A 23,110-nucleotide genomic window follows, 5' to 3' on the forward strand; every position below is an offset into this window, starting at 1 on the left:
ATGTCCTGGACCAGCAGTGACTCTGGATTGAAGGTATAGGACTTGTTTGCTTGACTGATGAAGATGGTGTAGAGGCCTGTATGAGTATTGTGTATGTGTATGTGATGAGTTGTCAGCATATTTCTAAAAAGGAGTAAGCTGTGGAAGGGGTAATGAAGAGCAATAAGTCATTGTGTATGTGTATGTGATGGAATGTACCATTGTGTTGGTCCCCACTGGCACTCAGGGCCTGGGACCCCAACCCCGACCGCCGACCCCGCTGACAGCCTTCGCCTTCTTCTTTCGCCTCCTCCTTCTTCGCCTAAGGTCTCTCTCTCTCTCTCGTCGTCGTCGTCGTCTCTCTCCCCCCTCGACTCGACTTCGGCCGATAGGGAGAGAGGGGTTTTTACCCCCCGAGCCGGCCGTTTTTCGGTTTTCGTTTTTTCGACCTGGCTTCTCCGTCCCTTTTCCTACCCCCCTGTTTTTCTTTCCCTTTTCCTCTCCTTCCTTCCTCTGTACTTAGTGTTTTCTTCGTCTCCTCTGGCCAAGGCAGCAGTTATGCCTGGCATTGTGTTTATTTGTCAAAAAATGTAAATAAAAACAAATTAACCCTAACCCTAAGTGACACTTGCACATCAGGATGGCCTTCATTCCCTCTAGCAGGGGCCAACTGACTTTCAAAGACAGTCCTTCCTACAGGAGAGGAGCCTCACCACCATGTGCAGGCAGAGCATGACAATACTCAATAAATACAAAGGATGGAATTCTGCTTATACTCAATAAATACAAAGGATGGAATTCTGCTTGTTACTTTGTGTGGTGAATAGTCAATGGAATTTTAAAATAATGAGAGATCTCTGCGTTTTACATTAAATTGTAAATTAACATGTGGTGCAACTCCAATAGAGCAACCTACCTCTTTGCACACCCTTTCCACTTGAGGGAGACTCTGTCTCTGTTTCACCCTGAGTTGTTTGACGACCACCAGTGCTGGCAGTCTACAGCCTCAATGACACCATGGTGCTCAAGGCGCGTGGGCGAGGGAGCTGCAGCCAAGTTACTGCTGGTGTCATAGCCATCATGGCAATAACCATGGCTATGAGCACCATGGTATGGTGGACCACAGTGTGCCTCTTTCGCTTCAAATATAATCTACTTAATAATTACACAAAAAACAAACAACTTGTGGTCAGGTTGATGCATGGGTGTGGTGGCAAGTGTGGACAGGCAGATCATCAGGCCCCTTCGCCCCTGGTCTCAACTACAAGGTGGGTTTTGACATCTCCTCTGGCAGGACAGACCTCAACTTGCTCTGGCCAGACCTGTCCTGCTTCGCCAATGTCACTGTGCACATGTGCATCTATGACCTCTACCTGCAGGCAAGCTGTGTCATTGATCCTCCTGCCCTCAGGCAGACATTGCTGTGGCTCATGAACTTTGTTCCAGAGACAGCTGTTCTTGTGCAGGCCAACCTCACAGTGACACTGACTGACACCAACACCAACATGACAATTGGTGACTTCACATTCCTGATCAGCACCAACTGGTTTGGTGAGCACAACTTCACCCTCACCTTCTCCCTCCCACCTTCTTCAGATGGGAGAAGGTGCCACCACCACCACATGTGTCACTCAACATGCCAGCCCTCAACTACACATGCCAGTGGACCACCATTGTCGACTCTGGAGCTGTGGACAACGCTACCATGATGGAGAGGAAGACAATCATGCTCACAGCACCAGCCAGACGCCACTGGCAGGTGCTCTTGTGCACAGTGCCAGCATTTGACATGCACTTGCCAGTAGGCACTGAGTTTGTCATGGCCTTCCACTACCACAAGTCTGGCTGGCTGTTGCAGCCAGCCCTTGACAGCCCCCCATGGGCTGCCACACCCTCACTTATCACCAGTTTCAAGGCTCCCAGCAGGCAGGTATGCATGAAGGCAGGCCAGCAGTTGCAGTTCAAGGGTTTCTTCCTCCCCTCACACCTCTACTTCTGCACCTTCAAGATGTCAACACCCAACATCAGTCTCCATCAGGTGATCAATGAGCGCCACCAACAGCCCCTGTCAGCAACAGTGCTGGAGTGCCCATTGCCCAGTGATTGGTATCCTCCCAAGGTCATTGACATGATCATCATCAGCCACATCCACATGTGGGACATCACATGCAGCGTCTTCCATGGACCCATGGTGGCCAAGTTCAACATGTCCTTCACCATGGCCCAGACATGTGACAACATCGTACCACCACCATCAGAGGACTGGACACAGGCCATCATTGGAATGGGCATGGCGCTGATGGGCATCTGTCTGTTGGGTCTGGCGGCCAGTCTCATGGTGGTCATCTGGGTGCGTTGGCGTGGTGGAGGTACCACCAACTTGGTTGGTGGCCAGCATGTGTACAACCAACTGGTGGATGGCGATGAACTGTTGGAGAGAGGCAAGACCCATGATGTCTCCTTGCCACTCGAGTAATGGCCATGAACTCTACCTGATCCTTCTAGTTTTTCCAAATAGAGACATGAAACAGCACCCATGGGCAAAGTGGCGCAGACAGCATCCCCTGCAGCAAAGTCGTCTTCCTGCATTTTGGCTTTGATTTCCTCTTGGTCATCAATCCTGCCTTACATCCCCATTGCTGTTCTTGGTGGGACCTTCAATGGGGTTGAGTGGCACAAAGTAGACAAGAACACCCTTGAGGCAGACAGTGGGCTCCTCACAGATTCCTTTGTGGTCATCTCCAGTGGTGGGCGCATTGATGCATAGAGCTCTCTCCTGTAACCCACTCTGCCAAGGTGTCCTCATCCACAGCAGCCATGAATCCATGACAACCTCTTTGAGTCCATCACCCTCTGGGACAGAGTACATCTTCTCACTGGGGATGGGCAGCACTCACTCCAGTGAGAGGCAGTCATCTCTTTTCAATAAGTTCTCATATCAGGCTTTGACAATGCGCACAATGCCCAAGCAGATGTGTTTGTAGAGTGCCTGGCTTAAGACTGTTGGCAGTGGGTTGTATGGCTGGTCACTGTGGTGAAGGCGACGAAGCAGGCTGATAATGGTCTTCTGCTCTGTGCAGTTGTAGAACACACCTGCTGAGGGGTCTTTGGCAGCAGTGACAGCCAAGAACAACAACTGAATGGCCTCCACGGCTTCAAGTTGCACTTCAACCTGCTTGAGTGTGGGCATGAGCACAGCCTGCAAGACATCAACCTCTTCCTTGAATTGCTGGCACTGCTGCTTTACCTTGTTGGTAAAGGCAGCAAACCTCTTGCTGAGTTGAGTGATGGGCCACATGAGGGTGTCATGCTCTCCACACAAGTGCTTCTTTGTGGCTTTCAGTTCTTCCATCTTGCATCAAAGTCCAACAAGGCAGTGGCAGTGAAGGTAGAGATGTGCCAGTCAGTCTTGATGATTGTGTTCCCTCCCTCTTCGCTGACCCTTCTGTCTGAGTGCAGCATAACCCTGACCACCTCATGCTTTCCATTGGTTTTTGTCAGCAGAACACTCACCAATGCTTGGATGGCACCGCCAAAACAGAAACTAGCATTCAAGGGCCAAGGGGTTCATTGCCACTTGCCACACCATAAAGTTCAACAGAAGTCACATGTCTTTTCAGCCATTCTCCACCAACAAGGTCAAGCCCTCCACCTGATACCATTGCAACAATGTCCCACCCCACTGACGATGCCCTCACCTTTGATGCCCAGCACTGAGTGAGCAATGGACCTTCCAGGTCCACAGGACGTCCTTGAGTCCTGCCCTGATGAGGAGTGCATGGAATGTGGGTGCTTGGCTTGCCCCCATGGCAAGCCCCTGCACTTCCACCATGACAACTGCCCAGCATGCTGGTCAGTGCAGGTCTCCTCTGCCTGAAATGATATAACCACTGCTGTGCTCTTGCATGCTGTTGTCCAAGTAGGATGGCCAGCAATTAAAGACAGCCCTTCCTTTTGTTCCCCCAAGTAATGAACCATCCACCCTACTCTGGCTCAAAACTGTCTGTCCCTTTTGAGACTCATGGGTTTGGGCAGAAGACAGGAATTCCACTCCCACCTGGCACACCAAGATGCTGGGAGAGTGCTGCCAAATGTCTTGGGCAGCTGAGTGAGTCACCAATGAGCCACCAGGTCGCTGCTCACCTTTGTTGATGCCAGTTATAATACAAGTCACCAGCACAGCCATACTTTTTTTTGGTTTCATGAGTCCTTCTCCTTCTTGTTGCCATGGACTCAGAGTTGTGGGAGAAGGCCTTGCTGGGCAGCTGAGTACATGGTTGAGGGCTGTGAAGGAGGGTGAGGACATGGGGTAAGACGCAGGGGTCATTGTCAAATACAAGGTTGATGGCATTGGCACACTTGGACCTTTTTGAATTAATAATAATTAATCTGGTATGTTGGGAATGTGAAACCAAGTTGACATATTTCCATGTGATGTGGCTCACCAGTGGTTGTTCAATCAAGACCAGCCACCCACAGTTCATGTAGAAAGCAAGCAAGGAACTCATAGACAATGCAAAGAAGAACTACTGCTGCTACTATTGTGAAGGCCAGCCTTGGTCTCCAACTTCTCTTCCACTCTGTAATCCTCTGACCCCTGATGGATGAAAAAACACACAGTCAATGGCTCAAACATAATATGTGGCATGCAGGTGATGCTGGTTTATTTGGCCTGGTCACTCAGCACCAAGCCCCCTGTGCCCCTTGTGGTGGGGTATGTTGCAGCTTGAACTGGAGGAAGATGGGGACTGGGTGAAGTAGAGGACTGAGTTGTTGTGGAGGTTGGATCAAAATGGCACCAAACAAGACCCCCAGGACTTGGCAGCAACCTCATGGGCGCAGAAGATGATGAAGACCATGGAAGCACACTTGGTGGAGCTGCTGGTGGGTTTTGAGAAGCTGGTCAACAGGAAAAGGTTCCTTGTCCCAGTCCTCTTGGTCAGTGAGGTTCAATCCATACAGTAGGTTGAGAATTGCAAGAGCTGAGCAATGTTATTCCAGAATAAGTCAGTGAGCAGTTATTATTTTTATTTCAGAAAAAAAAGCAACTGTGGAGTTGGCAAAGTACATGAGTCAAAGGAGACTGGCAGTGTGTTGTCCTTCACACCTGTCCTGGTGAACCTGCATGAGCTGGTAGCAGGGGTTGAGGCTCTGAATGTTGATCTTTCTGAGCTTGTGCATCATGTCCTCCTTGAGAGCTTGTGTCCACTCATAGACTATATATCTGTAAGGCCCTCCCTCTGTTTCTGTGTTGCACTCTTGGCATGCATGCCCATCCTGAGGTCACCCCCCACCCATCAGTCCTACATGTGCAACAACATTGTCAGCACCCAAAATATGTTGTGGTCAAACATTGACTGGTGTTCATTCTGGGAATTGGAGACAGACATGACAGGATGTGTCAGCCTGACACCCCAGAGAAGGTATGATCAAGTCCTTTGTGATTCATTGAGAGCATGACTTCCACTTCTCTCTTTTGTTAAATCACCAACCCATTAAATTACAACATTTATTGTGTGCAAAGGAGTACACAGGCAAGAAACCAGTCACAACAAGAGCTAGCAACAACTGATGTGCACAAGAAACCAGTCACAAAAATCCTCTACTGTTGAAGAGAGCACCAACTGGCTCTGGAGGTCATCAAGATGCTTGCATAGGCGTCTGATGTGCAAAAAGTTGTAGATGAAGGTACATGCAACAAACCAAGCATAAAAGACACAAAAGCAATTTATTGGCCAAGAAGCCAGGTCAGGCTAAAGCACACTGCGACTGACAGTTGGAAGGCAGCTGCCAAGTGGACGCTGGAACAACAGTTGAGAAGTTGGAGAACTGCACCACCACTTAGCTGCCCCAGAGAACAATACCCAAGGGTTGGCCCAGGCTCATGCAAACTGAAATGGCACTGGCAACAGTCCAGAGATCGCCCATGACACCACCAATCTTGCATGACCCAGAGTAACAAGCAGTTTGGAGTGAGCAGAGCAGGTTGAAGGAATCACATGGGGTGCAGCAGATGCAGTACAACTTGCCACAGCAACCATTTACACAGCCCATCTGTGAACACTGGCCCCAGCCATAGTAGCTAAAGGTTGAATCATTGCTGCTGCACAGGTAGATCTGGTTGAGGCCATTGGCACCAGCCCAGAGCGTGTTGGTGGTATTGGGGGAGCTGGAGTCAATGAACACACGGCCAGAGGTGATGTTGGGCTGGTACCAGTCAGAGGGGGAGAAGAAGTTGGCGCTCCACATGTAGATGTTTGCCAGAGGCAATGGCGCCGCAGCAGCTAGCAAAGCCAAGGACAGAGCGAGTAGAGCAAGTCACATAGAGCACATGGCCGCAGGTTGTGGTAAGAAGCCGGGTAGCTGGAGGGTAGGCCTAAATACACCTGCTGAAGCAGTCCATTGGTCCCGATAGGTCTGGTCGGGGAGCCAATGGCAGCGTTTTTGCGAAGTGGAAGAAAAAGAACCGAATGTGGAAGAAATTGTACAATGATGCCCAAGCCCACCCTGTCATAACGTCTCGAAGGAGGATGCTGGCGTTCATCGGAGTGGGCGTCGCACGACGCCAATGCAAAACGACCCGGTTGGGACATCGACATTGCCATTGAAATCCAGTTTGGTGAGAAGATCGGCATAGGTGGGGAGATAGACAAGGCCAAGTGGTGTGGCACTGACGTCGCCGTCAAGCTGTTTACTGCTAGAAGACCGTCGATGACAAGACCGCGCTCGTGGATGCGGTCATCGCTGGCATGTCATCGGCTGCTCTGATAGCGCTTCTGGTACATTGGCTGTTGCCATCAACGCTGCCAGCAGGAGCCACTTCTCCACTTTCTTTGCCTGTCTCCAGATCATCGATATCCGTTCCTTCGCACCCCCCCCCCATTGACAATGGCGCCTGCCAGCAGACAGGATGCTGCTCGTGTCTACGAGGCATCGTGGCAGCTCCTGAGGCCAGTCACATCAGCTTCCCAATAAATAAGTGGCTTGTCTTCGGCAGTTAATGTAATTATGCCCAGTTTGTGGCGCTCCACCCATACATCCCGGCACGCACCAGTTAAAGGCGTGCATCCCCGCTCGTGACGAAGACGATTACGCCGCCCGGCAGGCCTTCTTCCCGTCAATCGTTGGACGACGTAACTGTTACTGTGGTACTCAGCCCTCTCTTGTCTTGCACTTGCCTACGACTCGACACCTCATTTCGTACCGTGCGTGTCGTGGGCCGTGGGCCGGTGTGTTGCAGGAGATCGGAGTCGGGATAGTAAAGGACGGAGTAGGCGGGCAACGAGGCGATGAGGAAGGGTAAGATGATTGCATCACCTTAAAATGGTCAATGCCTTCGACTTTTACCACTCCTCCACACGTACCCACCACACGGCATCTGCAGAGCTCGGTGCCTGTATGGCACGGCGGTCGTGGCGACGACCTGGCGACGGAAGGAGAATACACAAATGTTGTACTTACTTGTGCTGAGGAATCTGCAGCTGCGTGCAGACCTTCTTCGCGTCAGCAAAGCCCTCGTCTGCTCGACACCACCAGTGAACACTGTGCCTGTGCACCTGTGGGTCCCAGTTCAGCCTCTTGCTGCCCGCAGGTCGAACCGGTCTGGACCTTCTCCTCTGCGACCAGATTGTGCGACCTCTTCACGCTCGACGCACCGCCAGGGCTCCTCGGTTCAAGGGTACCGTGATGCATCATTTCCCTCCCACGGATTCGTGTTTTAAGTGGCGATCATCGGGATGAACTGGTTCAATGCTGCGAGTGATTGGCGAGTATTCCCACCTCAATGCACTGTGAACTGGCCACGGGGGAAACAGGGGGATGGGCGCTTACGTGAGTGGTTGCATAGCCGCAGTGGACCTGTTACACACACCGGGCCTCCTCTATTTTTGGTAGATCGCTCCTTGCTCCAAGCCCATTCGTCGCGCTGTGGCAACCCAAATTGTGATTGGCTGTCCTTGCGCTACCTCCACCTGCCAATAGCCCGTGCCCCAGCGTCAATAAATACCACCAAGCGTTCTGGCCAGAACACTACAATTACCAACCACCACCACCATAAACACACACCTAAAAGCAAGCACCAACAAGATGCAGCGCGCAAGCACCCTAGCACTCATCTGTCTCCTGTTCGTCTGCCTCGAGGCAGCCCAAGCGTTGGCAACCCCGCCTATCAAGTGCGTCAAGTGGTACAACTCGCCGAACCAACCGCCCGCCACCGGCACCTGGTCCTACCAAGCCAAGGTGTCGCCGCTGTGCCGGGAGGTGGTGTACGGAGGTGCGCGTGGCTGGTACCTCAACGGCTCGCAGACCGACCTCACCCAGCCCAACGGCGAGTACATCCGCATCAAGCAGACCTTCCTCAACATCAAGGCCGTCGTCGAGGAGACCGGGGCTACCCTTCAGGACATCACCTTCCTGCACGTGGCCTGCAACGACCTCGTCAGGTGCCGCCCGATCGTGAACCAGGTGCAGATCGAGCTGTGGGGGCCCATCGACCACGCCAACCCCAACCACCCGCCCCGCGGCATCTTCGGCGACCTCACCTTCAACGGTCTCGACTGCCTCCGCGCCGACGGCAGCTACTACCGGGGCGCTGTGGGCTCCACCGGTCAGGTGGTCTGTCAGCCTGGCGACAAGCCCATCGGCGACATCATCGAGATCAGCCCTCGCTATGCCGTGCCCATCCAGAACTCGTTCCCTTTCTGATTCTGTTCGCTGCAGCTGTTGAATAATAAAAGACACACATTCTGATTGTGAAAACACTTGGAAGCTTGGTTTGGTTTCGGTGGGGGCAGGTTCCGCTTTGAGGTTGATGATCTCTACTCTGTAGGCGATCAACGTCTCTGCCGCTTGAACGTTCTCGCCTGGACAGGAGGGAACATGGCCCGGCTGGTGAGGTTGTTCCCTGTTGTGTGAAACAAGCACCCGGGGAGTTGGGGATTTAATGAACTAAGGCCTTGGCTCCGCCGAGCTGCTTCACGTAAGTGTAATTTGAGTTTGGAACTCCGAACACATCACGACAACTCCGAACACTTTTCAAGTTTGTGTTGGTTTGAACTTTTTTTCAAGTGCCCCGCGGCTTTGTAACGCCCAATCAAACAGGCGATGGTGCAGTGAGGCTTAATTTGGAGGCATCACTCTAACCTCCCGTGTAGCGTGACCTACCAGTGTAACTCTCCTGTCTCTTTAGCACAGCTTCTGTTGTGCGCCGGTGATGTGGCTTTGGGTAACTGGGCCTGGTGGTTGCAATTAGCACCCAATCAGAGAGAACTAGTCCGGAGTTGCCTGCTGGGGCGCCCGTGCTACGATGCACTACTGTTAGTTGTGAATCGCCTTAAGGCCGTATCGACCCTTGGGTCAGCTCACCGCATTTACACTTCGCATCACCTTCCAGCACGCATCACGAGAGACACCTCCGTTAGAGCCAATTCCCCAATGGCCGGCAGAACTGTTCGAAGAGGCCGTGAGAGTGGCCCAGTCCTCTTGATCGTTGGGCTTTTCCTGGTCGTGGCCGCCTTCGTGATGGCGTGCGAGGCCAACGTGCGGGGCTCAGGACCACTCAACTCCGGCCTGCTGTTCGACAAGCTGGGCGAGGTGTACACCTACTCGCGGGACTCGGTGCGGGTCGACTTTGAGGCTAGCAGCGTGCCCGTAGCGCTCGAGGAGTACAAGGACGGACTCATCGACTTCTTCATCTCCGACGTACCGCTCGGGGGGGACAAGCTTGATCCATTCAACGGCATCCAGATTCCCATGATGGGCACGCCGCTCGTGATGGCCTACAACCTCGAGCCCTGGCTGGAGGCCAACGAGACGCTCGTGATGGACGGGTACACGATGGCCATGATTTGGCTGGGCCGGATCGTCACCTGGAACGACTCGGCCATCGCGGCCTTCAACCCGACTATCGCGCACAAGTTGCCGCACCTCAACATCACGCTCAGCTACTGGAGCCCGTCCAAGAACGCGCTGGGCTTCACGGCCGTGTTCAAGGAAGCCCTCTCGGTCTTCTCCCCCGAGGTGGCGCAGGAGCTGCAGGCCAACGGCAACGAGCTCGAGCTGCTGCCGCCCATGCTCGACGGCCGCGGGGTGACCGGTCCGCCGTTCGAGGTGGGCCAATGGCGCATCGACTACGTCAAGGCCAACCCGGGCTGCATGGGCTACATGGAGCGCAACGCCGCCGACGAGATCGACCTCACCTACATCCACATGGTCAATCGGGCCGGGCGGGTGGTCGAGGGCAGCCCCGCGGCGGTGCAGGCCGCCATGGACGACCACCGCGACCAGATCCACTCGGGCCAGCTCGTGTTCGAGATCCTCGACGCGCCCGGAGAGAACTCGTGGCCGATGAGCTTCGTGAGCTACATCACGCTCTCGCGCAACCGCACCGGCCAGAGCCAGCTCGACTGCTCGCGCGTGCAGGAGCTGCTGCTGTTCCTCAGCTGGGTGGAGACCAACGACGGCGTCGACAAGCTCTTCGAGTCCGTGGCCTTCGCGCCGCTCACCAACCCCTACAAGCGCCGGCTCATCGACGAGATGTACAAGATCACCTGCGACGGCCGGCCCGCGCTCAGCACGCCGGTGCTCATCGGCATGGGCGAGCCCTTCTTCGTCTTCACCTCATGGGCCGAGGCCTTCACCTCGACCAGCTTCAGCATGAAGTACTTCCACGCCACCGACGGGAACGCCACCAAGCAGGAGCTGGCCTTCCGCGACATCGACTACGGCGTCTCGAGCTCGGTCCTCTCTGCGACCCAGCAGGCTCTGGTGCCTGACGCCCAGGGCGTGGCGGCCATCGCCTACGCGCTCGTGCCGGCCTACAACGTGCCCGAGATGGCCACGGCGAGCCTCGTGCTGGACCTCGAGGTGCTGGCCGGCATCTTCCTCAACACCACCGTGCGCTGGAACGACCCGCGCATCGCGCAGCTCAACCCGGGCGTCACCCTGCCTGACGAGCTGATCGTGCCCGTGCTCGAGTGCGGCGGCTCGTCGGACATACGCGCGGTCTTCACCAAGGCCCTCGCCGCCGCTGTGCCCGCCTTCGCCGCCGCAGTCCAGGCCGGCCCCGACGCCGTGCTGCCGGTCGAGTCCGACCCGCGCACGGTGTGCTCCGACGACACTCCCGGGTCGCTCAGCAGCATCCACTACTCGTTCGCCATCTGGCCCTCGCCGCAGCTGTTCATCGACGCCCGCGACGTCAAGCAGGCGCGCATGGTGAACTCGGCGCAGAACGTGGTGGAGGCGTCCGACGCATCAGTGCGGGCCGCCATCGAGTCCGACCCAGGCCAGGTCAGCGACCCCGACGGCGCGCTGGTCCTCAGCCCGGGCGCCGCGAGCTGGCCCATCGCGGCTTACAACCAGTTCCTGGTCTACACGCGCGACATGAACGACTGCTCCAAGGCCAAGGCCCTGGTCGACTGGATCTACTGGACCCAGAGCGCGCCCGAGGCGGCCTCGCTCGCCAGCACCTACGCCGTCGTCGTTGTCGGCGCTGCCTCGGAGGTGCTCCAGCGGCGCATGCTGCTCTTCCTTGACGACTTCACCTGCGACGGCCAGCACGTGAGCCAGGTCCACGGGTGCGTCACCGCCGACGGCCAGCTCTGTTCGGACCACGGCACCTGCCAAGCGAACACCGCCGCCGCCGCCGCTGGTCAGGCCTGCGCCTGCGACGAGGGATGGACCGGCGCCCTGTGCGAGCGCCCGAGCTCGTCGGGTGGTTCTTCGTCGGACGACTCAGTGGTGGCCATCGCGCTGGGCGTGGCGCTGCCGGTCGGTGCCTTCGTGCTGTGCCTGGTGCTGGCGACGGTGGTCATGGCTCTGCTGCTCCTGCGCAAGAAGGACCACCGCAGCCTCGACGAGTTCACCATCGACTTTGAGGAGCTCGAGATCGGCGAGCAGCTGGGCCAGGGCGGCTTCGGCGCCGTGCACAGGGCCGTGTGGAAGGGACCGAGGTCGCGGTCAAGGTCATGAGCTCGGACGTCGTCACCAAGGAATCAACTCGCGCCTTCACCGATGAGGTGGAAATCATGTCCCGTCTCCGGCATCCCAACGTGGTGCTCTTCATGGCAGCCTCCGTAAAGCCCCCGCGGCTTTGCATCGTCATGGAGCACATGGCCCTCGGCTCCCTCTACGACGTACGCCCCCTCCTCCCCCTCGATTACTGTACAGTCAATAACCATCTCTCTTGTCCTCTTTTTCTTTTCTTTTTTTTATTTTCTTCTTCTTTCCTTGAAGTAAGGGGGGGGCTAATGCGTGTGATTTCTTCTTCCCCACGCGCTGCAGCTGCTGCACAATGAGCTCATCCCGGAGCTGCCGCTGCTGCTCAAGGTCAAGATCGCCCACCAGGCGGCCAAGGGCATGCACTTCCTCCACTCGTCAGAGATCGTGCACCGGGACCTCAAGTCGCTCAACCTGCTGCTCGACGCCAAGTGGAACGTCAAGGTGGCCGACTTCGGGCTCACCAAGTTCAAGTCCAACGCCGCCAAGGACCACGCCGCGCCCATGGGCACCGTGCCCTGGATGGCCCCCGAGGTGCTCAGCGACCAGGTCGACGTCGATCACGTGCTGGCCGACGTGTACTCGTTCGGCATCGTGCTGTGGGAGCTGCTCACGCGCGACGTGCTCTACGAGGGCCTGCAGCCGGCCCAGATCGCCGTGGCCGTCATCCGGAACGACCTGCGCCCGCGGACCCCCAAGCATCTGGTGCGCGAAGCCGAGGCCGAGTACGCCAACCTCATGCGCCGGTGCTGGGACCGCGACCCGACGTCCAGGCCCACGTTCGACGCCATCATCACTAGCCTCGAGGGCATCAAGAAGGAGGTGGGCGGCGGCACCGGCACCAGCGCCTTCTCGTCGAGCAGCGGCACCAGCAGCAGCGGACACCAGGGCTACGGTCGCGTGGGCGCGGTCGGGTCGGACGAGTACCCGTCCTCACCGCAGGGCGCCTCGCGGAGCGACTACGCCTCGACCTCGTCGGGCGGCCATACCCAGTTTGACGACTACCGACGCGGCATCCCGCGGCGCGACGTGTCGTACGTGGTGTGCGATCTGGCGGACATGGACCAGCTGTGGCTGAACAACCCGGCCGAGGCCGACGGCGTGATTGAGGCCTACGGCCTGCGCGTGCGCCACCACTGCTTTACCCACAAGGGCTACCTCTTCTCGCGCGCCCACCTCCACAGCGGCGGCACCTACATGCTGGCCTTTGCCAAGCCGCACCAGGCCGCCTCGTTCGCCCTCGCGCTGCTCTCCGATGCGGCGACGGCCGCAGCGGCAGCCACAGTCACGAACGACGCGCAGGCCATCGGAGAGCTCCAGCGGATCGCGCTGCACTTCCGCCCCGGCACCAGCATGAGCCTGGCCGACGACCACACGGCCACCACCTACGAGCCCGGCAACTACCAGGAGGCCTGCCGGCTCAACGTCCTGTGCCCGCCCGGCGCCGCGCTGTGCTCCGCCTCGTTCAGCCAAGCCTGCTCCGCCACCGGTGCTGCCAGCCTGCCCAACGGCGCGTCCCTTCTGGGCTGCGAGAGCGGCGCCGCACTGCTGGTACCGCACGACGCCGACGAGTCCCTGCGGGCCGAGCTCCTGCATCAGGTCGAGGAACAGAAGCCGAGCAGCAAGGGCCTGTGCTCGTCCAACGCGTGCTCGTGGATCATCGACGGCGGCCGGCTGCGGGTGGGCGAGCGCCTCGGCGAGGGCAGCTACGGCCAGGTGTCCGAGGGCGAGTACCTCGGGATGCAGGTTGCCGTCAAGCGCCTCTTCGCCTCGCGCCTCGACGACGCCGGCATGCGCCGCATGCGCAAGGAGGCCGCCATGCTGTCCGGCATCTCGCACCCCAACATCGTCCAGCTCATTCGGCCTCTCGATCGCCGACGGCAACCTCACGCTGGTCATGGAGCTGGTGCCGCGCGGCAGCCTGCGCGAGCTATTGGCCGGCCCGGCCCGGCTCAGCTGGGCGGAGCGCCTGGCCATGCTGCGCGGCGCCGCGCTTGGGCTGGCCTTCCTGCACTCCAAGGGCATCCTGCACCGCGATATCAAGTCCTCGAACTTGCTCGTTGACGACCAGCGCAATCTCAAGGTGGGCGACTTCGGCTTTGCCACCGTCAAGCACGAGAACGCGACCATGACCCGCTGCGGCACGCCGGCGTGGACCGCGCCCGAGGTGCTCCTACCCGCGCGGCGATCTGACGGCGACGGCGACGGCGATGGTGATGGTGATGGCGGCGGTGGCGATGTCAATGCGTCGGCCGACGTGTACTCGTTCGGCATCGTGATGTGGGAGATGCTCACGCGCAAGCTGCCGTACCAGGACGACCACGGCGGCAACATGGCCGAGATGGTGCGGGACGTGCTAGATGGCAAGCGGCCCGCCGTCCCGTCGGACTGTCCGCCCGCCTTCGCCCGGCTGATGAAGCTCTGCTGGCACCGCAAGCCCGGCCGACGGCCGTCCATGGACCAGGTGCTCATGCAGCTCAACCAGATCAGCGGCGGCCTGCCCGTCTGAACCACTCTCGTGTCTTACCCTTGCGCCTCAGCCAAACTGTAATACATACCACGCATACCATTGTGCGAGACTGGGTGGGCGGAATGTGAGCCGTAGTTGCTACTTGTTGGGAGAGAAGATGCAGGAGCAGGAACACGAGTGGTAGGGCGATCAATCACGGGGCGCGGACGGCTGGTCGACGATGGCAATGTGGGACCCGACGATGGCAATTATGGGCTCCACGTGGAAGCGGTGTGTATCCCGCTCTGTTGATGTTTGATCGTTGACTAATGCGCTGTCGACGTTCTCCGGCAGCTTCCACCCGAAGGAACTGAGCTGGGCGTTGAAAGAGGCAAAGGGACTAAGCTCAAAGTGTGCCCAACAGTTGAGTACATAAAGGACCTGTCGCACGTGGGTCCGCTCAATGACCTTGAGCATGCCACGGACTGGCTGGCCCTTCCGTTCTACGTTTCGCTATCCCTCTTCTAACGCGTACGTTGTGCCCACTTCCTCTCCCTCTCTTCCTCCACCTTCTCTACCAATGCTCTATCGGTCTGGCTGTTGCTGTTGGGCCTTAGGCCCGATCGATCTCCCTGATGGTCTTCATTGCGAGCCTGTGGCTAGTGTAAGTTCACGCAGAGCTTCTCCTCTTCCTCCTTTCCCACCGTGTCCTGCTGTGTGCGTGGGTATCTAAATTGCTGCACCAGTGTGGCTGAAAAAGGGGCACCCTATGTCCCGTTATGGACTATTCGTTGCTGCCGCTAGCTGACGATCAGCAGTTACGAACTGAAGTTCACTCTCCTCTCTGCCCGCCTCTCCACCTTCTTTATTATTAAAAGCAGAACAGCGGTTACGACCATGGCGGAAAACGCAAAGGTCTCAGCTCCCTCATTGCGGTGCCGTGTCGGTGAAGCGCCTGGTGCTAGTCGTGATCGTGGCGCTGGTCGTGGCGTGCAACGAAGCTTCTCTCGTCCATGCGCGGCCGCAGCTGGCCCCCTTTTGGCTTGCCTACGAGCGTCGAGCTCTGAATTCGTGATCCACGACTGAGCCCACGTAGACGACCACGTCCACCTCTCCTGTACCTCCACCTCCTCTATGTCCGTCTGGCTCTCCTCTGTGCACGTGCTGGAGAGCTCTACTTTGCTCATCGCTCTGCTCTCTTGTCACACCATGCCTCTCCTGTGCAGGTCACGACCTCGCCATGCTCCTCTTCTTCAACTCGACCTTCTCTGCGCAGCTGCTCTACGTCATGGTCACCAACGTGCCGTCCGCGGGTGTGCTCCTCTCGGATGGTATCGAGTGGTCTGCCCGGACCCTACGACCGGCGCCCCCACTGTGATCCTCCGCCGATTGGAGAAGGCCGACCTGGAGGGAGCCAGCGTGCTCGCCCTCACCTCGCTTGCCGCGCATCAGGTGCGCGACATTGACAAATACGCCATCACTGCCTTACCCATGTGTCCACCTGGCCGACTACAAGATCCACGGCCTCGAACTCGCGGCCAACACGCTGCTCGGTACGCGTCCTCCACATCTCGCAGTCTTGCACGTTGATCAGGTTTAACAGCGGATGACAGAGCTCAGCATGGGAGCCAAAAGCGTCTACGCTGCGGTGTCACAGTCGGGGAGCCTGCCGATCACGCTCTACTGGCCACCGATCACCTTCACCATCGGCGTGGTGCCATTGGTGATCACGCTGGCCAAGCCCATCGCCGAGGGTTGTCCTCCCTCATGAATCTGGTGAGTCGCCAGATCACTGGCACTGGATGCAAACGCGTGTTGCACGTGACTCCAGTACAAGCTGCGCTAAACCTGGGCGCCACCGGCACCGTTGGCTTTGGTATCAGCATCGCCGACATCATCCGCTAGGACTGGGGACCCTTTGCCATTGCCCATTTCAAGGCACCCCTCAGTTCGGGCTGCGTCTCCCACAAGCCACCGGTGGAGTCAGGTGATACTCACCTACTGCCATTCACTCACACGTGCCATCACGGAGGTCGAGATGCCTCTGACGATGGAGCCAGCCATGCCGATCAAGAGCTGTCCGTTGGTGGTGGGAAACACATGGGCGGGCTGGCAGGAGCCGGTGATCCACTGCAACTCCGACGCCATCTTCTCTACGCCAACATCACCTTCCAGTTTGTGTCCGAACTCGACGAGAAGCTCTTCTTCGTGGTGTCTTCCAACGACATCATGCCCGACGGCACCTGGTGTGTTCAGCAGCGCATGTGCGACATCACCGCCGACGACTCGGTGTGTTTACGCTTGCCACTAGTGAGCTACAGTACACACGCAGGCACGCACGATTGTCTACCACCTAACGACGCAAAGACACCTCGCAAACGTTCAGGGCAAGGTGACTCTTCATCCATCGGGCAGCGATGCTCCTTTTGACGTGCGCTACCACAAGTGCCCGCTCCCCCAGTGGGACGGCCTCGTCTACTTGGTCCCTTATCTATGGCACCATCAGCGGGACCAACTGGGATCGGATCGACATGCACAGTGCCGACGGCTGTTAGACCCTCACCATGCTGCGCACCCCCGGAGCACAGCTGTAGTTGAACTGGTACTTTTTTCCTCACCGTACATGTTTTTATTTACAACTCATCCCTTCCTGCTGTGTCTAAAGTGAGCTGGCTGGCATCAACTCGCACAGAGCTGCCTGTGGTGAGCTCCTTTAGCTCTAGCACGACCAGCTCCTCCCTGACGATGCTGTTGCCCTTGTGGAAGTAGAGGCTCGCCTCGAACTCGCCGCGCCACTCGCCCTTGTGGGCGTCAAACAGCATCCGCGAGAGAAATGATGTCGCCCTCGATGATGATCGCGAGATGCGTGCAGAGAGAGACCCTAATGGCCGCGCCGCCTGCCACCACATGCTCTCGAGTCTGCTCTTGGTGCCACCACCGCCGCCACCTTCCTCCTCGGTCTCGTGTTTGGCTTCGTCTTCGTCTTCGGTTGTCCTTAGCATGTCTTTCCTCTGCGTCTCGTCGAGTTGTGCACGTTCGCGCAGCTTCTGGAGGTGTGTGAGAAGGGGCTCGACCACCTTTGGGTTGAACACGAGGTCCACACCGCGCGCGTTGGTCCGCGGATGGAGGCGAAGCACCTCGGCCACCAGCGCTGCGAGCACCCGATGCGAGTAGCACACGCGCCGAAGGCCCTCGCGCTGGCCGTAGACGTCGACCAATCCTTCAAGTCGCGCGCGCATGACCTCGCGCAGAGCCACCTCATCCAAACGCTGGAAGGGCACCATGTTCTGTACGAGACTCCCAATCTTCTTCCGGCCGCCCCACGCTTTCGCCAGGCTCGCCCTAGCATGCCAAGAAACACAAGAAGAAGTTGAGAAGTCTTAATTTGTGTGCAAGAATGAGGACACTGCAGCGTCGTAGCCACATATGCTCATGTGGTGAGAGCTGGAACGGAGAGTGTACCGCATCGCAGATTCAGCTTCTTGGTCAGTGAGCGCCGAGTCCAAGGCGGCAGCATTGGAGATGAAGATGAAGATGGCTTGTCCGGCATTGGCGGATTGACCTGCACCACCAGGGATCCCTCTCGCAAGTCAGAGAGGACACGTCAAGGTGAAGGGAAGGTGATGGTGCGCAGTGCCTTGATAGGAAATGAAACGCTTGTCCAAGAAGGGCTCCAAGATGGCCAGCGTGCGCGGGTCCACGAGCTCCAGCTGGCCCCCAAAGACACGAGAATCGAATAAGCGTAAGCGCACGACAGGGCATCTGGTTGGTGGGCAGGGGGACAATCATTACCTCGTCAAAAACGATGATCGAGCGCGGACAGCGCTGTAGCTGGCTTATGACTTCGCGCGTGATGTGGTCCCTGTACTACAACACTCTCAACCATGTGAGTGGGTGGAGGAAGCAGAAGAGCGGAGGAGAGAGGGACGCAGTCAGATGGCATAGAATCCAGGAAGGAGCAAGACTCGAACATTACAGACGCACCTCCTCGATTTTGTCTGAAGCTTTGGAATCAAAGTACTCACCATCGAGCACGAGCAGGCCTGGAGGCGGTCTGCGGGCGCGTGTCAGGACGGAGTGTAGGTGTGTGACGCAATGTGCACTTACCTGCCATCGTCGTTAAGGTCTTCGTCTGCGTAAAGGGCTCGTGCGAGCAGCTGCGCGGTCGAGGTCTTACCCACTCCGCTCTCGCCAGCAAAGTGGAACGCAAGTGGTCTGTGTGGCCCACAGGCGTGTTCCAGGAGAGGAGAGGAGAAGAACGCATTCAGCCAAGGGAAAGTGCATTTTTCGAGCTTGGTGAGTAGCAGCTGCCAACAAACACGCACCGGTCCCAAGTGTGGCGGAAGAGGGCAGCCTTGATCTTGTGGCGGCCTTCTCCTGGCCCGCCAGTCCCGCCAGCCCAGCCTCCAGGCGCGCCATCGGAGCAGCTGCCAGGCGGCAAGACGTGGGCCGTGTAGTGCTGCCCTCCCCACAAGCAGGTAAGCATTTGGTAACGCTTTGGCGCCGAAATCAGTTGAGATTAATTGATAGGAAATCGTAAGAGTAGAGATGCAAGGGAAGAGATTCTACGTACAGGCCGGTCCACGAGAAGGCCTCGCTGGGCCAGGAGGAGGGAAGACGGTACTTGCTGCGGCTCACGCTCCCCTCGTCATCGCGAATGGAGCACGTCCGCGCATCTCCCCCCACCACCTCGGTAAACGTCCAGCTGCCCTCAACCTGATGCATCATGCAGCAGCAGCATAGCGCCACCACCGCGGCCACCACCCCATATCCAGTCGTGATGGGTAAGGACGGGCAGCGGTGTGTGGCCCATCGTTCATGATGCATCTCTCTTCCGTTTGGTCTCTAATCTGTCTTTCTTGTTTTTCTTTTTGCTTCTGCGGAACTAATGAGACTTTTATTTTATTTTACATTATTTACACTTCTCGAGCGCAGCTGCACTAGTCGCACATCCCGGAGGCCGGTCGCAGGCTGCTGGGGGACAACACGGGGCGTCGAGCTGCTGTGCTGCTGCTGCCCGCTGTCCGCTTCGTCGGTGTTGTTGGAGACACCGATGGCGATGCAGCTCTGGCACCCGGCGGCGGAGAGCAGCAGCAGGCCGATGGGGAGGAGCTCGTGGATGTCGGCTGCCGCGCTGCAGCTGAAGAAGCCGAGGGAGCCGACGATTGCGCTACGGGCGGGCCACGTGGCGAGTGCACCACAGGCGACGACACCGGGGAGGAGAGTGAGGCCAGGGCCACTGGCGATGCCTCCGGCGATAAGGACGACAATGAAGACGACGACGACGACGACGACGACGATGACGATCCTCTCGCGAGCGAGGGCGAGGCCGTGGCGAGGATGTTGGGTCGCGAGGGCGGATAGAGCGAACGCAGCGCGTAGCTGCAGCTCGAAGTCGACGGCAGCCCAATCGATCCCACAACAGGCCCGCCGGTCGCGCCTGATGACGGCATAGGGCGCATCGTCGCCGGGTGCGTCGCGGGCAAGGCGAACAAGGCCGAGGGAGTGCTGGCGATCACCGTAGCTCCGGCCTGACCGACAGTCCTGGTCAACGCCTGCGCAACCAGTGGCGGAGGACTCGGCCCGGCCGTGAGGGACGTGGTTCGTGGCGGAGCGGGCGGCCCTGCAGGCGGTGTGGCCAGCGCGGCGCCGAGAGCAGAGGAGCCCGAAGAGCGATCGCCGCCGAAGAAGAAGGCGTAGCGCTTGCGCTGCTCGTCCTCGTCAACTCGGCTGTCGGTGGCGAGCGAGCGGATGTACTCCTCGACGCGGAACCGCTTCGCCGCGCGGAGCTGGCGCTCGATCCGCTCGAAGGGGTCCTCCTTGCTCGCCATCATCCGCTTTCTCTTGCCCCGCGTCACCAGTATTTCGTAGACCGTCATCTTCTGCAAGCCCGTTCCATCCCCGCTCGTTGCTGGGGCCGCCTTGTTGCCCTCCCCGCCTGCAGGCGTGTTCATTCTTTCTGGGGCTCGCGTCCCTCGCCACACCCCAGCTCCTGGGTGGTCCAAGCGGTCGTGTGTCCACCGACTCGCCAGTGGATAACGTTTCGCTTTCGTTCTTTTCTTCGCTTCTCCAGGAGTTGTGGAGGACGGGGGGGGGAAGGGTGGAAGGAGAAGCGGGAGTCGTGTGTGTGTGTGTGTGTGTGCTGCGAGGAGGGAGAAGTGAGAGTCTGCTGAAGAGAGAGCGGGCCGCAGAAGTTGTTTCCTTTCTTTCCGTGGCCAGGCGGGGAAAGAAGAGCGAAACGAAGTGGGGCACGCGCGGAGGATCACGAAGAAGAAGAGCGGGTGCGATGAACAACAAGTCAACGTCCCTCGACAACCGGCGCCGTCACCATCCATCCATCCATCCATCCAGGAGTGCCGGACTGAGAGCTGGCCCATAGGGGTGCATCGGACAAGTTAGACAAAGAGGCGCCAGCCAATCACAACCCAGAAGGACTTTGCACGGAGATTCTGGGTTCTCCGTGAGTTCCGCAATCTTAACGACAGAGCAAGGTGGACGAGTAGAGCGCGAATGGCGCGCGTGGCACACGAATGCTATCTCGTACGAGGGGGAGGCACCCCTCAAGGTTGGCAGCAAGGACACGGTCAACAAGGGCCTGGGTGGCGTTTTCAAGCCATTAAATATGCACAGTTTTCTTCTTCGCGCGTGTGTACCCCTCTCGCGCGGCAAAGGACCCGCCCTCGGTCTCTGTACACTACTGGTACCCGCCCCTCTGAGTCTCGGGCGACGTGTGCGCGATCTGGAGAGAGAAGAAAGAGAGAGAGAGAGAGGTGGACCGGTTCATGTGAGGTTTCGGGTGATGTGGACTACTGCTGGCTGTCCGCTAGTACAGTAGAAATGAGAGGCGGTGCGTACCAGCTGCTCCGTGCTGCGGGCAGCGCCGAGGGCGGCATTGGAGAGCTTTGCCCGCAGCGGGTCGAACTCCACCGGGGCGTTGCTCACAGCCTGCAGATCCTTGAAAATCTGCAAAGGCAACACAACAACGGTCATTTAACCGACCTGAGGGAAAGAAAGGTGGCGATGAAGGAAAGCGTACATCAACGGGTCGAATGTATTGCTGGTCGTTGGCGTTGGAGACGACCAGGTGCTCTGTGGCCTTGCCCACGAGCAGAGCCGCTTGCCTGAGCTTCGCCTGGGTATCATCATCACCCGGACCTGACACGTTTTTGTTGTGGGCCGCCGAAGACCGACAGACAATGTCAGCTGCCATGCTGGGAATGGACGTGCGTGTGTTCATGGTTAAGGTGTGTACGCGTACCTTCGACGGCCTTGAGCTGTTTGAAGACGTCGACGGCCTTGATGAAGGAATCTTCGCGCTTGTCGGTGAGCATCATGCCGCCCGTGGCCTGAGAGACCTTCAGGGCCGCAGCACGCAGACGAGCGCGCCAGTCGTCTTCCTCTGGCTGGGCCGCCACAGGCCCAGCCTGGAGCGAGCGAATCGCATCCAGCATCTAACGGACACCCAATCACAGTTAAACAACATCAGCGCCAGACGTCGAGAATGTTTTGCACAGCACAGCACGCACGACATAAGCAACCAAGGATCGTGTACCTCTCTGGCGTCTTCTTTGAGATCGACCTGGACCAGGTTGCGGAACATGGGGCTGTTCTTCATGCCGTCGAGCAGGGGCGTGTAGGCGATGGCGAAGTTGACCACGCCCATGATCTTGAACGGCGAGTTGTGCTCGCCCGCACCCACACCCTACGCGAACGCGCGGCAGACACAACGTGTGAGCATCGCCGGCGCCCCAACTACGCGAACACACCACAGTCCCTAAGTGTACGACGTTGGTTGGGCACGCACCATCATCCGCCAGCGCGGATCGAAGATGATGCGGCGGCGCTCGCGCGAGGGGTCGCCGTCGCAGATGATGAACGCGAGCAAGATCATGTGCCGCACGTTCTTGCCTCCGTAGCCCACCAGGTCCTTGGCCTCGTCCTCCAGGTACCTGTCCGCCGCCAAACACAAACGCACACAGCGCGCTGATGAGTCGAAGAGTGCGGGATATGAGCGGACATCAAAGGCCGCTGCTGTGTTCTTTTCCCCGCACCCGTAGTTCATCATCTTCGTCACTGAGTCGGGGTACTCGAAGCTTCCCGTGGGGCAGCACTCGTCCACGGCCTCTGCGCGATCGTCGATGATTGAGAGAAGAGAGAGAGAGAGACCAAGCGCGGCATGATGAGCGAGAGACCGACCAGCTTGGTGGTTGGGTGGGCGTGAGTGAAGGCCTCGTACCCTTGGCGGCGAGGCACATGCCAAAGTTGAGGAAGATCGGGTCCTGCATGGGGGCCACGCTCGAGAGGAAGCGAATGGCGTCGTCGCACGCCACGGCTCCCTCGCGCGTGGCCATGCCGGGCTGTCCCGGCACACTGCGGTGACGCGGGTGAGCAAAAACGCGAAGTCATTGAGCTCAGCTGGTGATGTACCGGAGGGCGGTCCCCTGATAGAAGGGGCGGAACTCGTTGATCAGGATCTGCGCGTAGAAGCGCGGGTTGCGCCTCAGGTTCATCATCTCGTGGCGCAGCTCAAGCTCCAACTCTGCGCGACGAAACACACCACACACACACACACACACACGCACGCACACGATCAGTTACCAGGCTGAGGGCGCAGGGAGGAGTGGGTGTGCGCACTGTTCTGGGGAAGAGTATAGCGCTGCGTCGCCGAGTCAATGTAGACCGACTCCG

At 58.2% G+C, this 23,110-nt stretch overlaps 11 protein-coding genes and 1 pseudogene across 11 annotated transcripts in view; 6 read left to right on the forward strand and 6 right to left on the reverse strand.

Annotated features, from left to right (window-relative positions):
• Positions 1 to 263, forward strand: part of ACA1_044370 (uncharacterized protein) — a gene marked incomplete at both ends in the record, with an annotated part of 775 nt that extends 512 nt beyond the window's left edge. Inside the window, one exon of the mRNA XM_004340447.1 lies at positions 227 to 263. Within this exon, the coding sequence (XP_004340495.1) occupies positions 227 to 263 (37 nt within the window). The remainder of the gene's footprint in view (positions 1 to 226) is intronic.
• A 733-nt stretch (positions 264 to 996) lies between these two features.
• On the forward strand, positions 997 to 2,455 carry ACA1_044380 (uncharacterized protein; the record flags this gene model as incomplete). The annotated part of the gene is made up of 5 exons (XM_004340448.1): positions 997 to 1,106; positions 1,211 to 1,530; positions 1,623 to 1,738; positions 1,910 to 2,329; positions 2,375 to 2,455. 5 exons carry the CDS (start codon positions 997 to 999, stop codon positions 2,453 to 2,455), a joined length of 1,047 nt encoding a protein of 348 aa, XP_004340496.1.
• Positions 2,456 to 2,917: 462 nt separating this feature from the next.
• On the reverse strand, positions 2,918 to 3,331 carry ACA1_044390 (uncharacterized protein; the record flags this gene model as incomplete). The annotated part of the gene is made up of 1 exon (XM_004340449.1): positions 2,918 to 3,331. One exon carries the CDS (start codon positions 3,329 to 3,331, stop codon positions 2,918 to 2,920), a length of 414 nt encoding a protein of 137 aa, XP_004340497.1.
• A 4,105-nt stretch (positions 3,332 to 7,436) lies between these two features.
• Positions 7,437 to 7,674, reverse strand: ACA1_044400 (uncharacterized protein; the record flags this gene model as incomplete). Its single annotated transcript, XM_004340450.1, has 2 exons — positions 7,437 to 7,498; positions 7,536 to 7,674. 2 exons carry the CDS (start codon positions 7,672 to 7,674, stop codon positions 7,437 to 7,439), a joined length of 201 nt encoding a protein of 66 aa, XP_004340498.1.
• Positions 7,675 to 8,064: 390 nt separating this feature from the next.
• ACA1_044410 (translation initiation inhibitor, putative) lies at positions 8,065 to 8,682 on the forward strand (the record flags this gene model as incomplete). Its single annotated transcript, XM_004340451.1, has 1 exon — positions 8,065 to 8,682. One exon carries the CDS (start codon positions 8,065 to 8,067, stop codon positions 8,680 to 8,682), a length of 618 nt encoding a protein of 205 aa, XP_004340499.1.
• Positions 8,683 to 9,498: 816 nt separating this feature from the next.
• On the forward strand, positions 9,499 to 14,482 carry ACA1_044420 (annotated as a pseudogene).
• Positions 14,483 to 14,632: 150 nt separating this feature from the next.
• Positions 14,633 to 14,899, reverse strand: ACA1_044430 (uncharacterized protein; the record flags this gene model as incomplete). Its single annotated transcript, XM_004340452.1, has 2 exons — positions 14,633 to 14,797; positions 14,873 to 14,899. 2 exons carry the CDS (start codon positions 14,897 to 14,899, stop codon positions 14,633 to 14,635), a joined length of 192 nt encoding a protein of 63 aa, XP_004340500.1.
• A 763-nt stretch (positions 14,900 to 15,662) lies between these two features.
• Positions 15,663 to 16,193, forward strand: ACA1_044440 (uncharacterized protein; the record flags this gene model as incomplete). The annotated part of the gene is made up of 3 exons (XM_004340453.1): positions 15,663 to 15,735; positions 15,762 to 15,874; positions 16,026 to 16,193. The coding sequence occupies 3 exons, from the start codon at positions 15,663 to 15,665 to the stop codon at positions 16,191 to 16,193; spliced, it is 354 nt and encodes a 117-aa protein (XP_004340501.1).
• A 329-nt stretch (positions 16,194 to 16,522) lies between these two features.
• Positions 16,523 to 16,977, forward strand: ACA1_044450 (uncharacterized protein; the record flags this gene model as incomplete). Its single annotated transcript, XM_004340454.1, is given in 3 exon segments — positions 16,523 to 16,711; positions 16,809 to 16,867; positions 16,884 to 16,977. 3 exon segments carry the CDS (start codon positions 16,523 to 16,525, stop codon positions 16,975 to 16,977), a joined length of 342 nt encoding a protein of 113 aa, XP_004340502.1.
• A 78-nt stretch (positions 16,978 to 17,055) lies between these two features.
• ACA1_044460 (uncharacterized protein) lies at positions 17,056 to 18,908 on the reverse strand (the record flags this gene model as incomplete). The annotated part of the gene is made up of 6 exons (XM_004340455.1): positions 17,056 to 17,764; positions 17,885 to 17,984; positions 18,078 to 18,132; positions 18,407 to 18,476; positions 18,530 to 18,637; positions 18,748 to 18,908. The coding sequence occupies 6 exons, from the start codon at positions 18,906 to 18,908 to the stop codon at positions 17,056 to 17,058; spliced, it is 1,203 nt and encodes a 400-aa protein (XP_004340503.1).
• Positions 18,909 to 19,324: 416 nt separating this feature from the next.
• On the reverse strand, positions 19,325 to 20,301 carry ACA1_044470 (uncharacterized protein; the record flags this gene model as incomplete). The annotated part of the gene is made up of 2 exons (XM_004340456.1): positions 19,325 to 19,977; positions 20,001 to 20,301. The coding sequence occupies 2 exons, from the start codon at positions 20,299 to 20,301 to the stop codon at positions 19,325 to 19,327; spliced, it is 954 nt and encodes a 317-aa protein (XP_004340504.1).
• Positions 20,302 to 21,116: 815 nt separating this feature from the next.
• ACA1_044480 (Allergen V5/Tpx1 family protein) overlaps positions 21,117 to 23,110 on the reverse strand; it is a gene marked incomplete at both ends in the record, with an annotated part of 3,417 nt that continues 1,423 nt past the window's right edge. Inside the window, 9 exons of the mRNA XM_004340457.1 lie at positions 21,117 to 21,161; positions 21,278 to 21,385; positions 21,459 to 21,625; positions 21,681 to 21,846; positions 21,975 to 22,124; positions 22,227 to 22,371; positions 22,474 to 22,546; positions 22,659 to 22,792; positions 22,850 to 22,961. Of these exons, the coding sequence (XP_004340505.1) occupies positions 21,117 to 21,161; positions 21,278 to 21,385; positions 21,459 to 21,625; positions 21,681 to 21,846; positions 21,975 to 22,124; positions 22,227 to 22,371; positions 22,474 to 22,546; positions 22,659 to 22,792; positions 22,850 to 22,961 (1,100 nt within the window). The remainder of the gene's footprint in view (positions 21,162 to 21,277; positions 21,386 to 21,458; positions 21,626 to 21,680; positions 21,847 to 21,974; positions 22,125 to 22,226; positions 22,372 to 22,473; positions 22,547 to 22,658; positions 22,793 to 22,849; positions 22,962 to 23,110) is intronic.

The sequence above is a fragment of the Acanthamoeba castellanii genome, assembly GCF_000313135.1.
Source record: "Acanthamoeba castellanii str. Neff unplaced genomic scaffold scf7180000084576, whole genome shotgun sequence".
In the NCBI taxonomy this organism is placed as follows: domain Eukaryota; phylum Discosea; order Longamoebia; family Acanthamoebidae; genus Acanthamoeba; species Acanthamoeba castellanii.